Source organism: Malurus melanocephalus, unplaced genomic scaffold (assembly GCF_030028575.1).
Source record: "Malurus melanocephalus ecotype Western Australia unplaced genomic scaffold, MMel_1.1 scaffold_811, whole genome shotgun sequence".
NCBI lineage: Eukaryota > Metazoa > Chordata > Aves > Passeriformes > Maluridae > Malurus > Malurus melanocephalus.
Genome location: NW_026624043.1, coordinates 14,201 through 38,402, shown reverse-complemented (window position 1 = coordinate 38,402; position 24,202 = coordinate 14,201). Strand labels below are relative to the sequence as shown.

Sequence of the window (24,202 nt, the reverse complement as noted above, 5' to 3'; positions counted from 1 at the left end):
CTCGACTCTTTTGCTTGTAGTGTTGATATCCATAACTATATCATATCCATCCAGTTACTTTCCAGCTCTAAACAGTTATTGGAGCTGTAAAACAGTGAACTTTTATCGAGTGAGGAGGGAACAGGTCAGATATTGCTAAAAAGTGTACTGCTTCCTGCAGTGTTTGTAATCTCCTTTACTTTCAGCATTCATTAGAATTTTTAAAAAATCTACTTGATCATGCTGTAAAATGCTAAAACATGAGCAACAGGAAATTTGCAATTTGACCTACTTCTTAGTGGAAAATGCAAGTTGTTAGGCTTTAGAAACTGGAGGGGCAAGTCCTTTGCTGATTCTTGCAGAAGTCACACATGGACTCATTTTCTAAACACTGTTGGCATGACTGGTGAGCCTTTGACACAGACAACAAAATTTGAATTTCAAGTTCTGTTTAAAACACAATATGAGCAAAATAGAAGAGGGTATAATCATGGGGATGGGGAAAGTATTTTTTTGTTGTTGTTTTCAGCTTTCAATAAGTGTCAGAGTGAAAAGCTGAACAAATGGATATTGGTAACCCTGACATATTGTGTGTGTGTCCAAAGGCCAAACAGGCACGAGCTGCTGTTGATGCAAATGCTTTCTGTAGCCCTGACAGCTGCTGCAGGAAGAGGGAAGCTGGAAGTGTGCAAGTTCCTCCTGGGCCATGGAGCAGCAGTGACCAGAGGCAGCAGGAGGGGGATTCTGCCGCTGCTCTGCGCCGTCCGGCACGGCCACTGGCAGGTCTGGCTCAGCTCTGGGGATCCCTGATTCCTCCCWTCTCCAGTTCTGAAAAGAATTACTGTCAATTGTCTAATATGTGTTTGCATCAGCTTCAGAGGGATGTGCTCAGAAGCTTCACTTCCAAACCCTTTGTATCCCTTGAAACGACTGAAAAAGCMCGTTGGCCTCACAACATTAAAAGCATATAAAGAGCACATTGGCCTCTTAGTTATAATATACCTGAAAAACAACATGAGGTTAAAATATTTCCTTTCCGAGACCAAGATCAGAGGTGATTTCAGATCTTTTATAGTGCTGCTGTGCAGAGAGAGAACCTTGGATTTGGGAGCGTTCCTCATGCTGGCTGCTCCGGTCAGGAGGAGGCCTTGAACTGGACTCAGGGCTTGAGCTACACAGCATTTCTCAGTGGTTTCCATAAAAAACACTGTAGTCCTCTTTTAAAAAATGTTCATGGTATTAATGGCTGAAATCTACATCTGCCAATTTCATAAAATCKTAGAGTTGGTAAAATTTGGAATGCTCTCCAAGAGCACCAAGTCCAGTTGTTTTCCAGTACTGCCAAGGCCACCCTAACCTCTGTCCCAAAATGTCACACCCMCRTGGCTTTTAAACCCCTTCAGGGATCTGATGGGCAGATGGGAACTCCACCCCCTCCCTGGGCAGCCTGTGTCAGTGCTTTCTGAGAAGAAATCCTCTAATATCCAACCTAAAACCCCACTGGTGCAAGGAATGTATTTTTAAATTGGTATTTTCTACTTCAGATTGCTAAACTTCTAGTGGAGCATGGAGCTGATGTGAATTTAAGTGACAAGCAAGGCCGGACACCACTGATGGTGGCTTCTTGTGAGGGACATCTGAGCACTGTGGAATTTCTTCTTTCTGAAGGTAGAAAATAAATAGTGTGGATTAAGGCTTGCACAGATGCACCAGGGATTGCATCTGTGTGAGTTAGGCAATTTTTCCATTTAAGCACAATATCTTCATAACAAAGTTGATTTTCATTTTACAGGTGCAACTATTTCATCCCTGGACAAGGAGGGACTGACAGCTCTTAGCTGGGCATGTCTGAAAGGCCACAGGGAAGTGGTTCAGTGTTTACTAGAGAAGGGGGCAACAACTGATCAGACAGACAAAAATGGACGAACACCCCTAGACCTGGCAGCTTTTTATGGAGATGCTGAAATTGTAAGTATAACAAAACAGAAAATTTAAGAAAAAGTTATAAAAATGTAGTAAAAATACTGCCTACCCAAATAGGAAATTCGGCGATGTAGCCAAGATAGTGGCATTGCTCTCATCTTGACTGCAGTGCAAATGTTTGCTCAGAAAAGCATTTTCTAGGTGAAGTAAAAGCCCAGAATTTTGCTGCAAACCCACAGAGGTCCAAGTCCCCTATCAGGGTTCCAGTCATCTGGTGCCTTCATGGAGCAAAGACCCAGGAAGAGGTGTGCGAAGAGGAGGGGCACACTCAGGTCTGTGTGCACTCAGGACAAATGCAGAGGTCAGCAAGRAGCTGGAGAGCAGCACGGGCAGCCYSACACTGCCATGGGCGCTGCTGCAGCATAAAACACGAGCTCTGTGTCAGTGCTGCCCTGGGTAACTCACATGGAGCACTTWGTCCCGTTCAGCCTTGGTCTGCATCAGCTCCAAGTTACAAAAAGACCTTGGGTTCCACAGTGGCTTTGGCAGTTTTCAGACACTGTGCATGTTTTTGCAGGTGACACTGGAGACTCTGCTGGGGACTGAGGAGTGTCCAGGCTCCCTCCTGTCCRTCCATTTGCTGTAGGGCAAATGTTGTGCCCCCATTTCCCCGGGCAGACTGGTCCCTTCAGAGGGTTTGTGCTCAGCCTCTGGCCAGGCTGGGACAGCGCCACTGAAGAGCTCCTGGGCAGCCCCATGGGTTGTGGCTGTCTGTGAGGACCTTTGCTGCCTCTTACCTTACAGGATCCGTGCTCACCACACATGGGCAAGTAATGGTGTAATGACAGAACTGCTGCTCAGTCCAACCCCCCATGCTGTGGTGCCTTCAGTGGATTTTAGATAATTACGTGGTATCTTAAATATTTCACTGGTGTGACTTTCCTGGCAAAAGCCACATGCCAAGGGCTGTGCCGTTTCTTTTCCCAGGTGCAGTATTTGGTGGAGAAAGGAGCAGTGATTGAGCACACAGACCACAGTGGCATGAGGCCGCTGGACAGAGCCATCGGCTGCCGCAACACCTCCGTGGTGGTGATGCTGCTGAGAAAAGGAGCTAAGCTGGGTCAGTGACACTCCCCTGCACCAGGAGAAACACGTGCATTCTCCTCTGCAAGAATTAGTTATTTTTGTCAAGTACATTAAATAACTCAAAACACCAGATTTTTGTAGGCTGTCTGGTTTGCAGATGCCCACTCAAGAGAAACAATCTCCCCCTTTTAAGGCAGACACACAAGACTCACTTTAAAAGTGAAGAAGTGTAAGGATTTTATTCTGCTCCTTTCTTTGATGTGTGTTGACAGTGAGGTCTAGAGAAGTCACTGTTTGTGGTTACTCTGTCGTAATATACTTAAACAAGAAAATTATGATTGTCCTATTACTGATACRTAATTCTGACACTATTAATGATTTAGATTAAGAAGTTTTACTTTTAAATAACATTATTTTAATAAATTACAGAATTGTGTATTTTTGCAAAGGATAGGCAAAAAAGTAAGTCATGTATTATCAGTAGGCAAGTACGTGCAGTTATGTGTGTAATAATTACTGAATCTTTAGTACATTTGAATCACATTTTCATATTATTTGGCTAGTAAGTACAATCAAATACAGATCTTTATTTAGGCCTGAATTTAATTGTGACTTTATTTATACATTCCTACCTTGGGGAGAAATGTATCAGACCATTTAATACTTGGCTACTGTCCAGGTGGCATTGGTGGGGGCATAGATGTATTTTAAATAGGTACACACTAATGATGATGATGATGATAATAGTAGTAATAGTTCCACGTAGGTGGAATATCTTCTGAAGTAGGACTAGGCTTTCTAGTGTGATAGACAGCAGAAACACACTTTCTTCCCGTTTGTCAGACACCTTTAAAATTTAACTTGCAGGAAATGCAGCATGGGCAATGGCCACCTCCAAACCTGATATTCTCCTGATTCTTCTGCAGAAACTGATGGAAGAAGGAAATACATTGTATAAAGTAGGTAGACGGTTGTTTGTTCTGACAGAACATTGGACTTCTGTCTGGAGGTAGACTGAATGCCTTTATGCCTCCTTTTCAGCTATATAATCTGATATATTAGATTATTATTATTATTAGATTATTATTATACTCTGTTTAAAACAAAACAAGTATCATACATTACTTTTTCTGGTATTAGCAGTGTGTATTAGTGCAAGTATTATCCTGATCGAATACCATTAAACATTTGAGTTCAGACAGAAACACAAATTCTGGTTAACGTGGGTTTAATAATCATGTGTATTTACTAAAAAGTCTGTCTCTGTCTTTTCTTCTTGAAGGATACCTCTTGGTAGATGTCAAGTATAAATACAAATTTTTTGGAACAGTATTCTAGTGTTAAAAGTATAATGTTAAAACCTCTTGTTCCCTAAAATTTGCAGAAAGGCAAGATGAAGGAAGCAGCACAGCGTTATCAGTATGCATTGAGGAAGTTCCCAAGGGAAGGATTTGGTGAGGAAATGAAAGCCTTCACTGAGCTGAGAGTTTCATTATACCTGAACTTGTCCCGATGTCGCCGCAAAACAAATGTAAGCTCTTAGCTTTAGTCTGCTGCCTCTCTAGCACTGGCTATCTGAAACTTCTACTGTATTACTGGGGTTGTAYGTAGATATCTATTCGTGCTATTTTAGAAACCTTTTCACTATATAATGATTTTGGGCTTTGTTATGTCAGTAAACGGGCAGCTTACAAGATGAGGACATGTTGCCATGGGGGTCTGTTACAGCTGGTCTTACATCATGCAGTTATTTTGGAATGATGAACTGCTGGATCTGTGTGGTGCTTTTAAAAGAATGAATGGAAAACAGGGCGGCCACCCTTTGTTATCCAACAGCACAGCTCTGGCTGTGCCTGTGTGTGCTGTGTGAGAATCCAGGGCAGGAGCCACTGCTGCCTGTGCTCCTGAGCCAGAGCTCAGCAAACACTGAGCCTGCCTTGACTGTCACTAAYGAGTGTGCTTGATTCCATGATCAGGATTTTGGTATGGCTGAAGAGTTTGCTACCAAAGCCTTGGATCTGAAGCCCAAGTGTTATGAAGCCTATTATGCCCGAGCCAGAGCCAAGAGGAACAGCAGGTACCGTTTGCTTCTGTGCATCTGTCTGCACAGATTTGTACTTAGCATTTTTAATAACTTGTTCTTTTCTGCTAGTTATATTTCAAACCTGCAAAGAAAAAGTTATTTTTTAGTGTAGTTTGCATCTGTATGAGGTCTGTGTATTAGATAAAGCCAACCACATTCCAAATAACAATATTGAATACTCTTTAAATACTTATGAGGCAGTCCAGAAAGTAACAAATTTGAAGGGGGATTATTTAAAGTATAATAGTGAATAGGTCTGCTGCTCCACATGACTCAGGTCAGCAGTGTGCCACCCAACTCCATTATTCATTCCATTCAATTCACTGTTTATTGCTATGTTTATCATTTATTATTGGCTGCTTTGATGGAACAGAATATGATAAATCCTTAGGAGCTGAAGATAAAGACAAGTGGAGAGGGGATGAACTAACTCCTTAGGCTGGAAGAATAGCAAACTGTAGTGGTGTAGCTGGAGTACAGAGAGCTGTGCCTTTTGGATTGACCATGTCTTTTCTAAACAAATCAATGAACGGTCATGAAGCACAGTTCAGCAGCTTCCCTACTCTGGAGGTAACTGAAGTTACCCCGTTCCCAGCAGAGACTTCTGCTGCCTGCCTGCATGGGGTGTCAGGATGCTCAAGAGAAGGGCTTAGGGCTGGGTCTGCACTTGCACCCTAGTTAAGAATTTCCTGAGGTGGAGGACTTCCAGTTCTTATTTATCACTACCTGCAGCAGGAAACAGCAAACCAAGATATTTTGCTGCAAGTGGTGGAGGTGGATTAGTAGTAGGCAATGTTGGGACTCAAATTTGTGCCAAGATTTCATTGTTTCCTTTTTTTTTCCTAAACAGAAAACTACTTGCTGCTCTCAGTGACCTACGGGAAGCCACTCAGCTGTGTCCCAGCAATCAGGAGATAAAACGTCTCCTAGCTCGGGTGGAAGAGGAATGCAAACAGTTCCAGAGAACACAGCAACAGAAGCATCAGTCTCCACAGCTACTCGAGCAAACCAACAATGCTGATAATGAGGAGGAGGSCATTGTACCAGGTGTGAATGATAATTCTAATCTTCAAGACAGGGAAGATGAGCTGCCACTCCCCAGTGAATCTGTTTCCCCTTCACCAAGGCTGCAGTGTTCCTCAGCTGCTTCATCATTCAGCAGGAGCCTTCAAGAAGATGTTCAGAAAGCTCGGTCTGTGTCCTCTCAAAGCAGAACAAGGAGTAAGTACCTGAGAGAGCCGGGCTTGATCATGCAGCCAACAAAACAGGCACAGATTGTAAAAACAAATCAGCACCTGAGCTCCATTCAGCCTGGATCTAAACCAGGGAGCAGCCTGTGTAGCACCAAGACACAACCATCTTCACAACCATCTTCGCAGCATCTTCCCCACAGTCCCTTGCCCACCCGCCACTCTAGAAGTCAGCATGTGGATGGGACAAGCACGTTGACATCTGGAAGCATTTCCTCAGGTCCCACTGCTGAACTGCACAATGAGAAGTTTGTGTCTGGCCAGTGTTCCCATCCACAGCACCACGAGACTCTCTCTTCTTGTTCTTTTGCCAGTAAATCTAAACCTGCTGACACGTCACCAGCCTCTGCTTCAGTGAATTTCCCTGACTCGAGGCAGCAAAGCCCTGTTCCCAGTGGTGCCTATTCTGGCTCAACAAGCAGCTTCACTTCAGCCAGCAGTTTTTCAGGCAGTGTTAAGGGGCTGGGCCCAGATGTTCGACTCAAGGACAGTAACGTCAGTCAGGCTCAGGGTACTGAGCACCGACCTCGCAATACTCCGTTTATGGGAATCATGGACAAGACTGCAAGGTTTCAGCAGCAAAACACACAATCTAGTCGCACTTGGCACTCTCAGGCATCAGAGGGATTATCCACAAATACTGCTTCTGCAGGCATCCAGCCCTCAAATTGTGAGCAGTTCTCAGTTAAATACTACTCGACTCCAGCATCCTCGCCAGGTGCTGCCCCGGGAGATGGCAACCAGAGCAGCGTGCAAGCGACAGAACACATGGAGCTCCTGTGCCAAATCCCTCCCCATTGCACAGACAGCAGAGCAGCCAGCCAAGGTTCTCATTCATACCCTGATGCTGTAGCCAAACCRCCACCCCAGAGCACTCAGGACAGTCACCTCAGTCACAGCACCACAGCAAAACCAAAGCGATCGTTCATTGAGTCAAACGTATAAATACTGTTCTTTACAATGACAGGGTGGACCTGGCTCACAGCATCCCAGGGTCTGAGTGCTTTACAAAACACCGACTGGCTGGGCATGGCTGGCTCCCAGGGAGCAGTCTTTAATGGGATACAACCACTTCCACCTGTTCCTACCATCGCAGGGCACTGACAGTAACTGGAATAACAATAACAAATTGGTGTAGTAAGACTCAATTAGGGTTGTCCGAGGACCTCAAGCAGAGAAATCCTTTCCATTATATTTTACCATTAAATATTTCCTTTCACGCAGGCTTCAGTCTTGGCTTTTGGTTCTGTTGCATCTCACACATAATAATTGTGCCTCTTGAGTGCTTAAGTGCTTACGTCTCACAGCAGTGCTAGGAAAGATAATCTGCTGCAGAATACTCAGATCTGTGCATGCATTTTTTTAAATCAAAGTATTTTATCACTTTTCTAGCAGGATCTACTTTGGGTTGCATGATGTACATTCAGGAAGCATAAATAATTTGTGTATGAGTAAACTATAAGCAGCCATGTTTTGACATGTAAATATAACTATTTTTAGTAACTAGAAGAAATCAAATAAAATAAAGAGTGACATTTGCATGTGTATTGAGAGGCTTTGACCATATTGGTTATTGCACTGAAGAACTCAATATTATGGCTTATTAACAATAATCGCACTTTATCTAGGGAATCCAATCACCTTTGGGTGCTATCTTAAAGCAAAATGATTTATTGTTAATTTGTGAAAAGGTACAACAACTMAATGCTTAGTAAGCATTTTCATGGGAAACCCACGAAAGGGATGGAGTGAAGGTGAAAGTTTGAGGAAAAGCGTATGTGCAGTTGCATGACAGTAGTGATTAAGCTGAGAAGTTGGGTTTTTTGATGAAAKAAGGTTTTTTTATTGGTGAGAACATTCTGAAAATGAATGGCTGCAGTGACATTCCTATGAGTGCAATTCAGTTGGAGTGCTCAGCTTTAYACTCTTCCCATCATGCTTGATTACAGTGTTCTGTGTACATTGTAAACAGCTATATCCAGCTCTAGAAATCCTTTTGCATCATTATGCTTTAGCTTATTTATTGTTTACCGTTTCTTTGATATTTTGTACAAGTCTTATATTAGTTTTGTCCTGTAGATCTATTTTTGCACAGCTACTGTACTCTTTCCATACAAAATAAAGATTATTAATATACCTGTGGGATGAGATGCAGTCCCTGAAAGTTACAGGAGAAACTCTCAGCTTTTTCACCTACATATCCAGTAATGGGGAACAGAAGAAGACATATTTTGGTGTGATAGATTAGAAAAAGAAACACAGATCCTATACTTTGCTATTTCTTACCTTCTGAAAGACKGACTTGGAAAGATGAAGACTCAAAACTCATAAATGCAGTGAAAATGTTAAGAAAATTTTATTTTAAAAACTTAGTTTGAGTACTTAATATCTTAAACAGAAATAACACAAGGTAGAACTACCAAGAGGTTAAAAAAGTTTTTCTGGAAGTTTCCACCAGTGAAGGTTGAACCAGCCACCAATTAGAAGAAAAACACAACTTTTTCTATTTGTTTCTGATACATTAATCCCTTTACTGCGTAAAATTTCAATTAACAAACAACTGCAAAATTAAGTGGTTAAACTATTTCTGCTGAGTCTCTAGCCAGCGACTGATGGCCATTTTTAATGTCCTGTTTGGTGTGAGCATAACAGAGCAGAGAGGAAGATTCGTCATGGGACTAGATCGTCTGCTGCTGACCCAGTTTTGCATAGCTTCCCTTTCATAGGAATAGCCATCTGCAAAGAAACCATCAACAAAAAACTCGTATTACAGAGGCTTGGACACTGTGGCTCTGTACAGATTTTAGCTGTTTAAATGTAAAAAGAAATACATCCAAACAGGAAAACTCAGATCTAAAATTAGTATATGTAATGTGAAATCTTTACTGTGAATAAAAACAGTTCAGGCTAGTTTCATAAATCTCTCTCTGCTTGCAAAGCACCAAAATGTAATATGCACATGATAAATAAGACTTTCTTACCTGTTGGAATGATCCATACTATGAAGTAAAAGCTCGTTACCATCAATTGCCTACTGCAGTTCAAGCCTGCTGCCCTGCAGAACAGGGGGCTTGTCCACCTGGCTGTCCCAGGCCTGAGCTGGACCTGTACAGAGCCCTCATCACCTGGCCAGGTTCAGGACTTTGGCTCTAAGAGTTGGTAGCTGAAMAAGCTGTTCTTAAGGAACAGAAATTACACCCCAGCTAAGTATTAGTTGGCACAGTCACCCAGGATTATCTCTGATGGAATACAAACCCTGTGCCCCATACCTCTCCTCTTAACACAAGGCTGTACTCTGTTTTCTTAGTCTTTACTGAATAAAGCCACCATCACTCCAGCCATTAGCAAATGTCTTCATATTTTGACCATTTTAATTCTCAGAAGTCCACCCTAATACCTCAGAATGAAGGTATGCCTTGATGAAGTCAGTCACTGTTTACAGAGCAACAAAAAAAATTATACTGATCTTTTGATTCTTCTATGGTCCTCCTGCCCTCCCAAGATTAGAACTACAAAACTATAGTTCTTCAGAAAACGTTTTAACTACATTACATCTTATGCTCCTGGCGTATCACAGTTCCAAGGGCTTGCTGAATTTAAGGGAGTCTCATTCTGTACAAACTTTTAAATTCTATAGATGGCATGCTACGTAGTAATGAGCCTGGGGTTTTTGGGGGAGGTTTGGGTTGGTTGGTTTGTTTGCTTTTTGCCCTACTGTGCACAATTCCATTTTGCACATTAAAAAAGTTGCTTGATACGGTATTTTTCTCCCTATCAGAGGTGTAATTTGGCAAATTAAACATTTATCACAATTCTCTTGTTGCAACAGCTATTTGGAATAGTTTATCCTTCTATACCCGATGATAAGATAGGTGTGGGAACACAAAAATGGGCTTATCTTTACCCTCAAGTAATTAATTTTAATCCACGGCATGTAAAGACATACCTGCTGCAATGACAGGATCCTTCATAAGCTCCCTTGTTATAGGACATAAGAACTCATCAGGAACTGAAACTGAGATCATTGTCATCCTTAGTTCTTCAATTTTCTGGAGAACTTTACTGCGCTGGCCTAGAGACTCTGAAAAATTATTTGTACATGAAGTATACAGCACAGGTAAAGCAAAGAGSTGAGGTTTTGAAATGGTTGGCAGCTGTGTTACAGGAGATTCGGTTCCATTTCTCCACCCCACTACACCAAAAGCCTGCAGCCASTCGTGGCCCTCACTCACGTTAGCTCTGCCATGGGGAGAGCTCCTGCTGCCCAGCAGCAACTCGGGAGTAAKGAATAAAGCTGTAAAACCAGCACAAGTGCAGCAGAGCTTCAGGTTAGCATTTGACACACGGGGTCATGTCCACCTCTTGGTACAATACACTACACCTGCTGTATGGGACTGCTGGCCAGGGCTTACAAAGGCACAACTGAGAAACGCCTGAACCTGTGYTTTCTGAAAGAACACTGATGTCCTCCTGGCTGCAAAGACTAAACATTTCTAGAGGTCTTTACCAAGGTCTTATGTTATATCCTTAGAGCAAAGAAAACAGGTTATCAAGGAGAGAAAGGATGTGCTCATTCAAGCATTTGTATGGAGATAAGACTCCTAAAATTTAAACAGGAATTTGAGTAACACTGTAAATCTTGTTCATTTTAGGCAGACAGGATTTTCCTACTTTGCAAATGCTTAAGCTATGGCAGGTAGAGGGCAATTTTTCAAGTCAGACATCTGAGGCCATAATTTCTATACCTTTGTTCTTTCCCCAGAGAACTCTGTTTGTAGCAGGTCATTGGGCACACTACACTCAATTCTCATAGAACTTTCTATTCAGCTTTAAGGGATTTGCCTCAGCTGGCGATTGTTGCAACAAATTTTTAGGCTACTTCAGTGCTAAGGAAAACATTTGCAGAAACTGAGGAAGCCAAATGTCTTCCATGGCTGACAATTCCTGACAGTTACACAGCATGTCTATTATTTCTAGACTTCARCAAAGCCAGCTGATACACAAAGATAATATAATCCAATACAGACCAATTCCAACACAAAACAAAAGAAAGGGAGCAGTCTCCTACAGTGAACAATATCCAATTGTTTTAAAAGGTTTCTTACATCATTCAGCCTTTTGCTGTACTTSACCTTTCTCAGATAAATATATTAGCACCTAATTTACACTTAAATCTGGCCATCAAAATTAATAGAGAACTTATATTTTGAAAATTCCAGTGCAGYTCACTATCCTTATATTTCCTAATTCCATGGTGGTCATTATGAAATATTAGTAATATGGTGCTTCCTTGTGATTCCTTCTAAAATGTAATCACAGTTTTCGAACAAAGCAACAGAACAATGTATGAACCTGATGATTAGAAAGTGTCTGAGCCAGGCAAGCTTTGTTTGATCCTCACCAAAAGTAATCATCAAATGCACACTTAAGAATTTCACTGTTTTGATTTCAAGGTTGCTGAACCCACGCTATTCTCAACAWGGCACGTTTTGCACTGATAGGAAAAGCTACAGAACACCCAGTTTACCAAAGTGAGAAACACGAATTATAGAGAAAAGCTGAAATTCCTTTAACACAGCTTAGTAAGAAAAGATCAAAAAAGGAAAATAGAAACAAAATCAGCTAAGAGCACTTAACAGCATTGTTAGGGGAAGTGCATTATACGTCTCCAGGTATGAGCAAACACACACAAAAAAGGAATACTGTGGACAATCTAACACAAGGGTTTTTCACAGCCCTGGAAGTAAAATAAAAAAGCCATTTCAGGGAAGAAAAAAAATCCATGTATGGAACTCCTAACTTGTTTTCATTCCAACAGTTCAAAGTACTCTAGAAATTAAAAACTATTTGGATTTCAATACTCTTACCAATTTTTAATTCATTAGCAAGACTTTCCTTAGTAAGATTGAGTAGTTCCTTGCCATCAATATTATTCATTTTGAAAAGCCCAACAAAGTCTGATAAATCCTGTGCACATAGCCAGGCTGAAACATCATCCTCTGACCAGTTCTCAACAGCCACCTTTGATTCATTTTCTACAGTATCTCCTTTGGAAATGAAAAAGAATTAAACAAACAAACAAACAGACAAAAATTAAAAACAAACAACACCTTCACCCCTCCACCACAAAAACCCCCTCACCACAACCCCCAAAAAGCAATCAATTAAATCTGCAGTTCTACAAAACAATGCCATTAATGGGCCCTATTTTTAAGTGTTCTTACTGCTACACATTCTTCATCTAATAAAATAAATGCTTATCAGACATTATTTTGGAAGGGAGAAGAATAATTTGGGCTTGCCTTTTACCTATCAATTTTCAAAGTTTAGGGGAATTTAATCTCTCAGACACCTACACTTCTGTCAAACTCGAATTGAAATAACAACCAGAAAAGTGCTAGCAAACACTGAAATCATCTCACATCTCCTCAGAAGGCACACCAAAGTCCAAACGTACTTTTGTGCTTTGAACAAAGAAATATGTATCTTTGTTCCACAAATTTTAGGTGCTGATGGTAATAGTATAGTTATCCTATACTAATSCTACTAGTGTAATTTTTACCATTAGTTTTTCACCTGTAACAACTGGTAAGCTGCATTTCTAATTGACAATTATGCCTGCAATTATGCCGTGCGTATTTCCAATTCATGACAAATTMTATGTGTCCAAAAAGTCTTTCAGCACTCTGGCAATAACATTAATATCTTAAATGTTACCCAGCAAATATCAGAAAAGCAGATACAGCAAATTAATAACATTAAGTTACATCTAGTATTTTTTTTTAAATGAGAAAAAGAGAATACCTCTTTTGGGCATGAATCAGATCAATTACAAGATAAAAAACATGCACAGAATCCTGAGGTTGTGGGATTTTTGCATCTTCAGATGGTGTTCTGAATTTGAAGAACAGATCACAARTACCACACTGACCTGCACAGGGTTGCTTAAGGTCCAATTGCCATATGTGCACAGTTTTATCCATTGAGCCTGTGGCAAGTAAGGGACTATGTGGTGCAAAAGCACAAGTTGTAACGTATCTACAAATTTTTAAAAATACATGACAATTCATGAGAAAAGCACTGAAATTCTTTTCTTTATGAAATAGAATAATCATGTTGATTTCTTACCTGGTATGGTGAGACAAAGTATGAAGGGTATTGCCAGTACTCTGGAAAAGAGTTTTTGTGATTTTAAATCATAAATAATAAAGAGTGTTTCTTCCTTTGTATGCTTCCATTCAAAATAGGGAATACTGCTTCTTGAATGCTGACAGAAGTTACCTTCAGAGAAGTTATACAAACTTGGCAAAGCTGATCGCCAGCAGAGTCAGAAATGCAACTTGGATTTCCTGCTTGAAGCCCCATTCARTTCCCTGGAGCACTGCTACCCTGCACAATCAGCCAGCATGGAACATGCACGGAGAACAGTGCCAGGACACTAACTGAATTACATCCACATTGGCTGATTGTTTGTGTACATAAAGACATCTCTTCTACAAATCTCCTATTAGAAATAACCAAAAAGGTCATTGTGGGGGTCAACCCACAATCCTTCAATTGGATGGATAACTAACCATACCAGTGGTTCTTCTATTTGCCCACTAACTGCTACAAAAAAAAAAAAAATCCTGCATTTTAGCAGTTTTAACTCATGATTGAAAGATTTTCCCTCTTACGAAAAATACCATTAGCTTTGACAGGTACAGACAGATTAGAAAGATGATGAGCAAAGTTATTCTGAATTACCAATTGATCAATCAGTACTCCAGTATTTTGAGCTGTCCAACATGATCTAAGAGCCTTAATATATGTTAAAATCTCTCTCTCTCCCACCAAGGCTTATTGTCCCTCCCTTTTCCCACAAMATCACAGGATGACTGGGGACCTCTGGAGATCATCTAGTCCAACTGGCCTGCTAAAGCAGCATCACCTAGAGCAGGTATTCAGGCAGGTTTTGAGTATCTCCAAAGGAGAATTCACAACTAGAAAAGTTATTGTCTCATTTGATAAAAACGTAAGGCCACAAAAGCTGACAAACAGTTAAGAAATATTTAGGCTGTGGTTTCCATCATTTATCAATTTTCTGTGACTCCAAAACTCCAGGGGACTTCTAACATACCTGTCTAAACGTCAAACTACTAAAACAGTAGTTCAGAAACTGTGGCAAAAGACTGCCAGCATCATATCAGTGATTTTGGTGAAAAACCTTAATGCTAATGTATCAATACAATAGGTATGTGCAGAGCAAGCTGAAGAAGGTTAAAATCTGTTCATCCATAATTTTCAGCAAAATTAGTATTATTTTTAATACTATGGAATACTAAAGGTAAATACCACTTACATTGTACTTACAGGTGAATCACAAGGGATGTAATAACATTATTACAGAAAATGCTTACACAATATGTTTAAAAACATTGTACTTTACATAAACACTTTCTTGAATTCTTTATTTTGCATCTATTTTATGTGCACTTTACATATGTGTAACTACAGAATTTCTATGATCACTATTCCCAATTTTATGTCAAAAGGTACAGTGTTCCTTGCTTTGAAAGATAACCTAAAGTTAGGATAACAAAAAAAATCCTTCCACTTCAATATGAAACTTGTAATACTCATGAGTATGGAATTAATTAATACCCTACTGCAGAGAAATCAACTGACAAATCCTCACAATGTAAATAAAAAGCAGGAAAGACTGATCAATTCTCAGGAGACATTTTTCCTTAGACTCCTTCCTCTCCTGACCCCAAATGCACACTAAATATTTCGGCTTAATATAATTTCTGTTCTTTAAAATTTTTCCATTGATAAGACACTGCAGAAGCTGATATTTCAGACAACAACCCAACAAATGCTCTGGTATTAAGCTCTACTTACAGTTTCATAGATTATGACGTACTTGTCCACAGACCTTAAAAAAAAATACACTGACATTGAAATGATGCAGAGAGGGAAATGGAAACTGTTTTATTAACCTTGTGCACAACCAGAGATTTCCAACTCAATCACCAACAAGACACAGACCGATTATAAGGACACTTMAACAGCTCTAGAGGTCACAGAACTATTCTTTAAAAATTGGTGATAAATATTTAGAAATGTTCAGCTCTTTTGAACTTTCTGTTTTACACTACTGAAGTGTGAACTTGGACAGCCAGACATTTCAACCAGGTGCTGCTTACCCTGAGACCATCATCTGTCCGTCAYAGGAAAACGCACAAGCCAGAACTGGAGCAGAGTGTCCACTCAGTGTGCATTTATATTTTAACTCAACACCTGCAAAATACAAAAAGCAAATTATTACATATGGCCATATTTGACAAGGTATAAAATAAGCTGCTTTTAGATGCCTAAAGCTCCACCAAAGATGTGACTCTGTGACATACTGTTTACAAAAAAGGGGATCAAAAGACCAAGGAGACAAAACTTTTCAGTAACTTCCTCTCCTTGTAGTCTTAGCATGTGTCATAGGTTTTAGATAATTAAATGTGTACTTGTGCACACTATCTTAATCCAATTACATACTTCCATAAAACAGATATCACAAAAACATACCCACTGAAGATACTTTCAGTGATTTACCTACATTGCTGTTTTTGCAGGAGCCAACACTGTTTTCTTTTCTCCAGTTCCTGTTCAAGGATATACTGAAACAGGAAAGAAAACCTCTCCCTGGCCAGGAAGAGGTTTCAATCTATCAACCTGTTAAAAGGCCACAGCAGATTTTTTTTTTAAATCTTTACTTTCATTATTTGTTGATAAATAGATTGCTAAATAAAATCTACATGGCATTGAATCACAAAGTCCCTTATCTGTTCTCTGGCTAATAATTAAAAGAAAACCTTCAATTTGTTTTTAGTTTAGCTGTGAATCCAGTAGTATAAATTTGGCCCTTGATTTAAATTGTCACTAAAGACTTAAGACATTGGTATATTCAAAAAACATTTCTATACAAACCTAAGAGATCTGCAAACAAAATAAGCCAGAGTTTGATCTGATTATCTTGTCCACAAGAAGCCATCAGGAAGTATTCCAATCCAATCTCAGTATCTGATAAAATTAAAATATACAAATGAGAGTCAGATATACTGAAAATGASAGCGTATCAGTAAACTACATCAGCATAAAAATAAATGCAGAAGTTCTAAAACGATTTGGAAATAAGAAATAGGTATTGTTATACTTTTTCCTGAACGAGTAGATAAAGACCAGAGCTGTGCTCATATTTTAAGTTTTTTGATGGTAATGTTTGATTCCTCTGAGTGCACAGATAGTGTCTTTTAACCTAAATTATACGGTTATATCTGTTGTTTCTACCGTTCAGTAATTCTAAACTTACCCACATACACATGGAAAAAAATTGACAGGATCTGACAGGGAGTTTTCATACTTTTAGACGCTCAGGTTTTCATTTGTATAAAGTGACATTTCATGACTGAAGTCCAGCCAAATACTCAGTAAATATTGCATTAAATATGAAATACAACAATAGTTTTTAGCTTTCCCCTCCTGATTCAATGGACATGAACATTTCTGAATTATCAGGTTCCATGAGTGGACTGGTAAGACGCCTAAGAAAGTGGTTCAGTGGTTGCAACCTGAAGGTAATGGTCAATGGCTCAGAGTCCCAATGGATTGATGGTGTCCCTCAGGGCTCTGTACTGGGACCAGTGCTATTTAATATCTTCATGAATGACACGGAAAGAGCAAATGATACCAAGCTGAGTGGTGCAGGTGACACACCAGAAGACCCTGGACAAGCTCAGGCACTGGTCCACAGGAACCTCAACTGCTGCTGCAGCACCTGGATAGGGGCAAACCCTGCTATCAGTTCAGGCTGGGGGGTGAACAGGTGGAGAGCAGCCCTGCCAAGAAGGATTTAGGGATGCTGTGGACATTCCACCCCTTGCCAGGCTCAGTTCCAGCTTCRCCTTTGCCTTCCTCACTCCCTCCCTACACAATTGTAATTAATCTCTATACTTCTCCCAGGTTACACGTCTTTGTTCCCATTGCTTGTGTATTTACAAGAAATTCTTGCCTTTTGCTTTGACCAGCAGCCAGTCTCAGCCATRCTGGTCTCTTGCCTTCCTTGCCCATTTTGTTGCTCCAGGGGATCACCAACTCTTGAGCTCTGTGGAAGACTTTCTTCAAGACTTCCCAGCTCTGTTCTGCTCCCTTGTCCCTGAGGGAATCTCCCAGGGGATCCCACTGACAACCTCCCTGAAGAGGTGGAAGTTTGACTTSCTAAAGTTCAGGAGCCTTACCTGACCTATATTCTTTAAGACTGCAAACTCCACCAATCTCCACCACAACTGCTCTAGGTCTCAGGAGCTCCTAGACAACTGTGACTGAATCCACTTCGAAGGCAGAAGAACCACCTGTTACAGCCTAAAGCACAAAGAACCTATCAGACACTGGATCAAAACTTCCTCTGAATTAAGTAGGTGAGTCTCAATTTAAAACTATCTCTAATTCTACTGGATAAACACTACTTAAGCATTTCATAATGTGTTAAATCTGACAAAAATCCTAGAAGGTTCAACTGTTGATGATTAAAAAGCAACAAAAGGAAATATGGCTTTCAGTAATATATGGATTTAAAAAAAAATCAAGAATTATCATAAATCAGCTAAAAGAAATCCACAGTGTAGGAAATACCTGCTTCATTGCCTGTTTCACTTTATCTTGACAGAAGGCTGCAGGGTTGGTCATGTAATTTTTAAACCAAGAGAATAATCTCAATATGAAATGGAGTGGAAATGGAAATTACACTCTGATCTGTTTCAGCTGCAACATGTTTTTTGCCCTCAGATGCAACTCTTAGTTCACAATGGAGTTTTTTGTGTATATTTTCACCAAGAAAGGTCCTACACCTTTCAGYGGACACACATTTGTTTGATTTGGTATTGTCAATCACTAATTCTCTGTATTGAAGTGTGTGCTCTCATCCTGCTTCCTCCTCTTCTGTCCTGCTTTCTTCCTCACTGCTTCTCCTGATTTCTTGCTGCTTTGCACCACCTCCTTAGACACGGTGGTACACAGGCAGCAGCACTCATTTGCTGGGCTCAGCACTGAAAGATGCAARTGGCAGCTCAGTTATAACTTGTGGGGCCTTAGAACAGGCAGCTCATGAGAATTCTGAAAACAGAAGCCTAAATATCTTGATGCAGATCACTTTAGTAGTCTCTACAGTAGATCTGGAAAGCACAAAAGTATACACACAAGGCTGTCAGCACAAATTGCTGTATTACTTCCTAAAGCTGACAATGAGGCTTCTGCCCAATTTCCTAACCTTCACTAAAAGTAAATGACCATGTGGTCAAATGCTTAAAAGAGCTCTTAGATTTTTTAACATCTTAGTGGGACATCATAGGAGATTCTGGGCTCACTGCTCCCCCAAACTTCTCTAATCGAGAAAGTCAGGTGCAGAAAAACAATCTATCCATATATGCACAGCTCAAGCMCTTAGCTTATTAGGTTTACAGCTCACTGCATTGTTTTAATCCAGTTCTGCTCCTCAGGAAACCAAAGTATGAAGGAGTCAAGAGGTAATCAATCATTGCATCTTCTGAAACCCTTGCCTGCCACGGCGTAATTAGCTACCTAAAGTCATCACCTTGTTTCTTGACATAGTACATTCCTTGTCACCAACCTGATCAGCCTTTCCTTAAGTAGATTCAAAACATTCTAAAACGTCAGCTCTTCACAAGGTCATTTGTATCTTGAGCAACAATGGCAAGAAGAATATGAAGAGTTAGAGAGAAATAAAGTATCTCTTTTTTTTAAATGGTCCTCCCCTGATGAGTTGAACAACTAACCAGATACTGGATGTGAAGAAATATCACAGCAGGTAACGCCAAGATCATGTGCTTTCTCATTATACAGGCACCTCATTTGATCATTCCAAATCGTTAAATCACCACTTGATGATCCAGTGACAAAGAAATTTCCATTGGGAGAAAAAGCACAAGCCACCAAAGAACCATCTTTAACATTCCCAGATCTGAAAAGCAAGAGTACACAGGATTTGAATTTAGAGTAGGTAAAGCTCTTAAAGAAGCGACCTCTCAAATGCAACCTGATGTAATAAGACAACTCTACAAGTTTTGCACTTTGAAACTAGGGAACAGAGGACAAACTCTAACCAACTATGAAAACACAGCAAAATAACTAGCAGGGACCTGACCTGCTCTTTGACTGCAGAGAAAAAACATGAGATGGCACCCCAATGCAATAATTTTAACTGAGTGATAAAATAATTTTCAAACTGAAGACAATTTGCATGGATTTAACATTTATAAGGCACAATGCACTGTTTAMATTATATGGCAGGATACATTTTAAAAGTCAAAGATAAATACACAACAAGGTATAATAAAGTACCTTGATGATTTCTATGTGATATTGATCTCAGCTTTTAAAAATAGGACATGGCATTTTTCTACTGGCAATTAGAAATGACAATAAAAATTTAATCAGCTAAAAAACATTAAAAAATAAAGTTAAGCTGATTACTGCTGGCCTGATAACACTCTGAAATGAACTTTTAATAGTTGAAGGGGGTAGGATGGGAATATTCAAGTTTTTYCTTATTTCTCTACAATGAAAACATCAAAGCAGAACAATTTTTACTAGTAACAACAATATAGTTTCTACACAGCCATTATACATTCACCACTCAGCTAGAAGGAAATTAGGATCTAGGTCTAAAACATGTATCACAGCATGTAGCAACAGCATAGATTTGTAAGAAATTACTTTTGCAWATTTCTTCAGCAATTTTATCAACAAGTATTTTGAATAAAATAAATACAACCTCTTCACTAGCAGCATCTCAAAACAGATAAACCCTCAGACTTCAGAATACTAATGACTGAATTTTCCAGTTTTTGTTATAGATATAACTAGGAAAAAGTACGTTATCAGTACATCCTTACTGTCTGAAAACAAAACCACCATTTCAGTGTTTCTTTATGTATTACAGTGGCAGATATCTCTAAGAAATCTGTATATGGTCTAAGGTTCACGCCTTCAACTGTGCAACACCAATAAATACGCTCATCTGCTTTGTTTCAAATGTTTCTTGGAAATCATTGTGAAATGCTGACTGTCATGACTAACTTATTTAGCTCCAATACTTCTTTCTGTCACTGTTATGTCTTAAACTGTATAGTTTCAGGACAGGTCCATATTTCAAAACTCTGATTGCTGGATTATTATCATGCTTTTAAAACCTTCCTGGACTCCTTCCTGGACTTCCTGGCAATTAAATGTTTAATTTATACAAGTATAAGGCACACAGCACAGTCAGGTTCAACTAAGTGTATGTATRTGCAGCACAGTTTGCTGAGCCACTGTTTAGAAACCAGATGCATGCAGTGTGCAATGCATCTTGATTTCATGGTAAATCAATGAAATATGAACTTTAAAAAGATCAGGATTTAGATGCAAGGTAACTTTTTTAAAAATAAAGCTTCTTGAGTTCGCATCRTTTAATTTAAAAAAMAMAMMAAAAAAAATGCTACTCAGCACTTCTCCCTCTCCTACAGACAAATCTTGGGGTCTTCTAAATTCTATCCCCATTTCTTTGTGATATCCACCAGCGGTTTATGTCTGTACATCTTGTATACACTACAGCATACTACTTGAACTATATTCACTTCAAAACCGAGTATTTGTCAAAAMATATTTGGCACTCACCGGTACAGTTTCGCCGAGTGCACATTCCAAAGAGCCGCAGTGCCATCCGCTGCCCCTGCCAAGAGGAAGGGATCCCGAGGAGAGAAGCGGCAGACTCTGACGGGGCTGGCACTGGGCTGCTCCAGCACCGCCAGCCTGCGGCCATCGCGCACGTCCCAAAGCGCCGTGGTGCCGTCCGTGGAACACGAGGCCAGCAAGAGACCCGACAGGGAGAAACAGCAGCAGTGCACAGCGTACCTGTGACCTCTCAAAGGCGAGTACGGAAGCTCAGCAAAGGTGCTCAAAGAATAAACACGAATYGTTTTGTCCAAGGAACAAGTAGCCAAGCACGATGATGAGAAKGCACAATAGTTGACATCATCACTATGATCCGCTAAAGTGTGAATTAATGTTGCCATCTAAAAAAATTAAATATGAAAAATAGTTTAACAGTTAGACGTAATTTTCCTATTTCATAAATGAAATATACTGCCTTAGCAAGATAAATTCTGAAGAAAACAAAGAAAAACTCATTTGCAAAGGCAAATTTTTAATCTAGCATTGTTTAAGCACAGAATCATAAAATCATAGACTAGTTTATGTTGGAAGAGACCTTAAAGCCCCTCCTGTTCCACCCGCTGCCATTGGCAGGGACACCTTYCACTACACCACAYTGCTCCAAGTCCCGTCCAACCAGGCCTTGAATGCTTCCACAGACGGGGTAGCCAWGGCTTCTCTGGGCACCCTGTGCTAGGGCCTCACCACCTTGAAGCCAGGAATTTCTTCCTAATCTCTAATCTAAACCMACTCTCAGTTTAAATCCATTCTCCTTTCTATCACTACATGCCCTTGTAAAATGTCCCTCTCCAGCCTTCTACTGTGCGGCTGGAGCACTTTCCAGTGAAGACCGARACAAAAAAGGCATTGACTGCCTCAACCTTCTCCATATCCTAGGTAATAGTTCTCCTGTTTCCTTTCAGAGAGGGCCCACATTTTTCCTAATCTTCCTTTTATCACCAAAATACCTATGGAAGCTTTTCTTGTTGTCCCTGACATCCCTGGCTGGATTTAATTCCATCACGATTTTCCCAATCGAATCCCTAACTACTCTAACAATCTATCTGTATTCCTCTCAGGCTACCTGTCCATGCTTCCATTATCTTCCTTTCTGTTTGAATTTGTCCAGGAGCTCCCTTCTGCTCACTTTCACAGAGAACAACAGTAGTGACAGCAAAACATCAGAGCAACAMCACACACTTATGCTGCCAATCCAAGGTTTGACCACACCAAACAAAACATTTAAGTGAAAATGTGAATATTAATTGGGTGATCAGAATYGGAATCTCTCCAGAAACTGCATTTGCTGCTACACACAACAAAAGACAATGCGAACTTCACCTGTATTTTTCCAGGACCTAAAACTGGTGGAACCAGTTTAAATTGCATCACACAAGAGAATTACACTGCTGAGGTCCAAGAAATCCCCAAAAAGGTACATTCCAACTGGTTACTCCCAGTGCTACAGATCACAAACAATTTCCTGAGAATAAGGGAGCACAGAGCCAAAATGAAATGCCTACACTTCTTATAAAGTGTTTATAATGAACAAAAGCAGTAATACCATTTATAGTGAGTTAAATAATAGTCTTATGGTTTACATAAGTGTTCCTTCTGAATAATAATGTCAGTGCTGAGGCAACTGCAAACAAAACCATATCTACTTTTTTTTTGCATATAAATATGTACACACACACACACACACACATTCATGTTTTTATGTATGTGGACATGCAAGTATGTATAAATGAATGCATACATACAGAGGTATATACTTACATATACAAAACCAAAAGGTTATATATAAAGGCAAAATACTTGTTCTCTTTACAGAGTGTATGGCACACCAATTTAGCTGAAGACTAGATCATTGAATACTACCTACTTTAGCTTCAGGATACTCAGCTTTACTACGACCCTCTTCAGAACCATTAAATAGATGAAGCAATATCAATAATATGTCTTATGTGAAAAAGAAGATGAACATGCTTTCTTCAACCATGAGAAAACGAAGASTCAGACAAAGCTTGATATCTGGAAAGATGACCCGAAAAAGGCACCTCGACCATACTGTGACAGGAGAATTTCAGGTGCTCAGTGCAGAAAAGCAAACCTAAGAACAGACTTCAGTATCAATAAACCAAGGGTGTGAGGAATAGCGGGAGCATTCGTCAACAGAGAGATGTGCAGCACCTCCTCTGAGTAATCACGTTTTTACTTTTCTATAAGCCATAAACCAGTGATACATATGATCTATATTAAAGTGGCAAGGTGCTTATGAGGCTTACTAATTAAAAATTTTCTATAGCTTTTTTTATGTTATTAATATAAGAATGTAATAACTTTTGACATATTATTATAATACAGTGTAATTACTTTCAATATATTATCAATGATAGCTTTTTATATATATATATTGCTGTAAGTTTTTTCGTGTATTAGCAACATGTAGTATACCAGCTGCACGTAATCTAACCAGCTGGATTAGTATATAAAGAAGTAAAATCACCAAGAAGCATAAATCAAAAAAAGTTCTGAAGAAAGTAGACATGTAAATGCTATAAGAAGAAACAGTAGCAAGCACTAATGAGAACTTAGCAAAATCACGAGACAATCAGCAAAATAATTAAAAATGACAACTTAGAAGACTAGAAAAACCCCATAAATATCGCAACTGCGCATGCCCTGAAGACAAAGGTCAAAAGTCTACCATAATAAAGAAGATAATATCTCATTAGAGAAAAACTCCCGGAACCACCGAACGGAAGATGACACATGCGCACTTGTAAAACGATAACATCATGTATTTCCGTGCCCATGTATAGCAGTAAGTGTATGGTGGGCGTATGAGGAGCAGTAACAATGTTCATGTTACACCATGCTTACTATATAAATATGTGMCAATTTAAAGCAAAGGCAGGGGAGCTGGGAAGAGAAATCCTCCTCCCTTCTAGCGCTGCAATAAACAAATACTTGCTCTATAGACRCCAGTCTATGGAGTTTTATTTCTAARCCTTTCCAAGCATCACCAGCAGCAGATGCACATAGAAAAAGCTACAGCAATTCTCGACGCGCCTCGCAGTCCCTTCCCTGCTGCTCTTCCCGCAGCCCAGCCACACCCAACCCATCGCGCCGGCGG

General features: G+C 39.9%; 2 protein-coding genes across 5 annotated transcripts in view; one reads left to right on the top strand and one right to left on the bottom strand.

The window, feature by feature from the left end:
• The window catches only part of TANC1 (tetratricopeptide repeat, ankyrin repeat and coiled-coil containing 1), a 59,599-nt gene extending 50,986 nt beyond the window's left edge, over positions 1-8,613 (top strand). The window contains exons 20-27 of the mRNA XM_057385336.1: positions 629-762; positions 1,524-1,647; positions 1,772-1,947; positions 2,890-3,022; positions 3,856-3,947; positions 4,373-4,519; positions 4,965-5,065; positions 5,922-8,613. Coding sequence (XP_057241319.1) covers positions 629-762; positions 1,524-1,647; positions 1,772-1,947; positions 2,890-3,022; positions 3,856-3,947; positions 4,373-4,519; positions 4,965-5,065; positions 5,922-7,266 — 2,252 coding nt within the window. The 3' untranslated portion in view covers positions 7,267-8,613. The remainder of the gene's footprint in view (positions 1-628; positions 763-1,523; positions 1,648-1,771; positions 1,948-2,889; positions 3,023-3,855; positions 3,948-4,372; positions 4,520-4,964; positions 5,066-5,921) is intronic.
• Positions 8,614-8,658: 45 nt separating this feature from the next.
• Positions 8,659-24,202, bottom strand: part of WDSUB1 (WD repeat, sterile alpha motif and U-box domain containing 1) — a 17,095-nt gene continuing 1,551 nt past the window's right edge. The window contains exons 2-11 of one of the 4 annotated variants that reach the window (XM_057385332.1): positions 21,028-21,425; positions 19,146-19,330; positions 16,285-16,377; positions 15,510-15,603; positions 15,205-15,238; positions 13,450-13,490; positions 13,253-13,359; positions 12,189-12,368; positions 10,268-10,402; positions 8,659-9,057 (exon numbers count right to left, since the gene is read on the bottom strand). In XM_057385332.1, the coding sequence (XP_057241315.1) occupies positions 8,903-9,057; positions 10,268-10,402; positions 12,189-12,368; positions 13,253-13,359; positions 13,450-13,490; positions 15,205-15,238; positions 15,510-15,603; positions 16,285-16,377; positions 19,146-19,330; positions 21,028-21,425 (1,422 nt within the window). In that variant the 3' untranslated portion in view covers positions 8,659-8,902. Of the gene's footprint in view, positions 9,058-10,267; positions 10,403-12,188; positions 12,369-13,252; positions 13,360-13,449; positions 13,491-15,204; positions 15,239-15,509; positions 15,604-16,284; positions 16,378-17,591; positions 17,653-19,145; positions 19,331-21,027; positions 24,196-24,202 lie in introns of those variants that run through there. The other 3 variants (XM_057385333.1, XM_057385334.1, XM_057385335.1) reach the window with 3 other exon arrangements.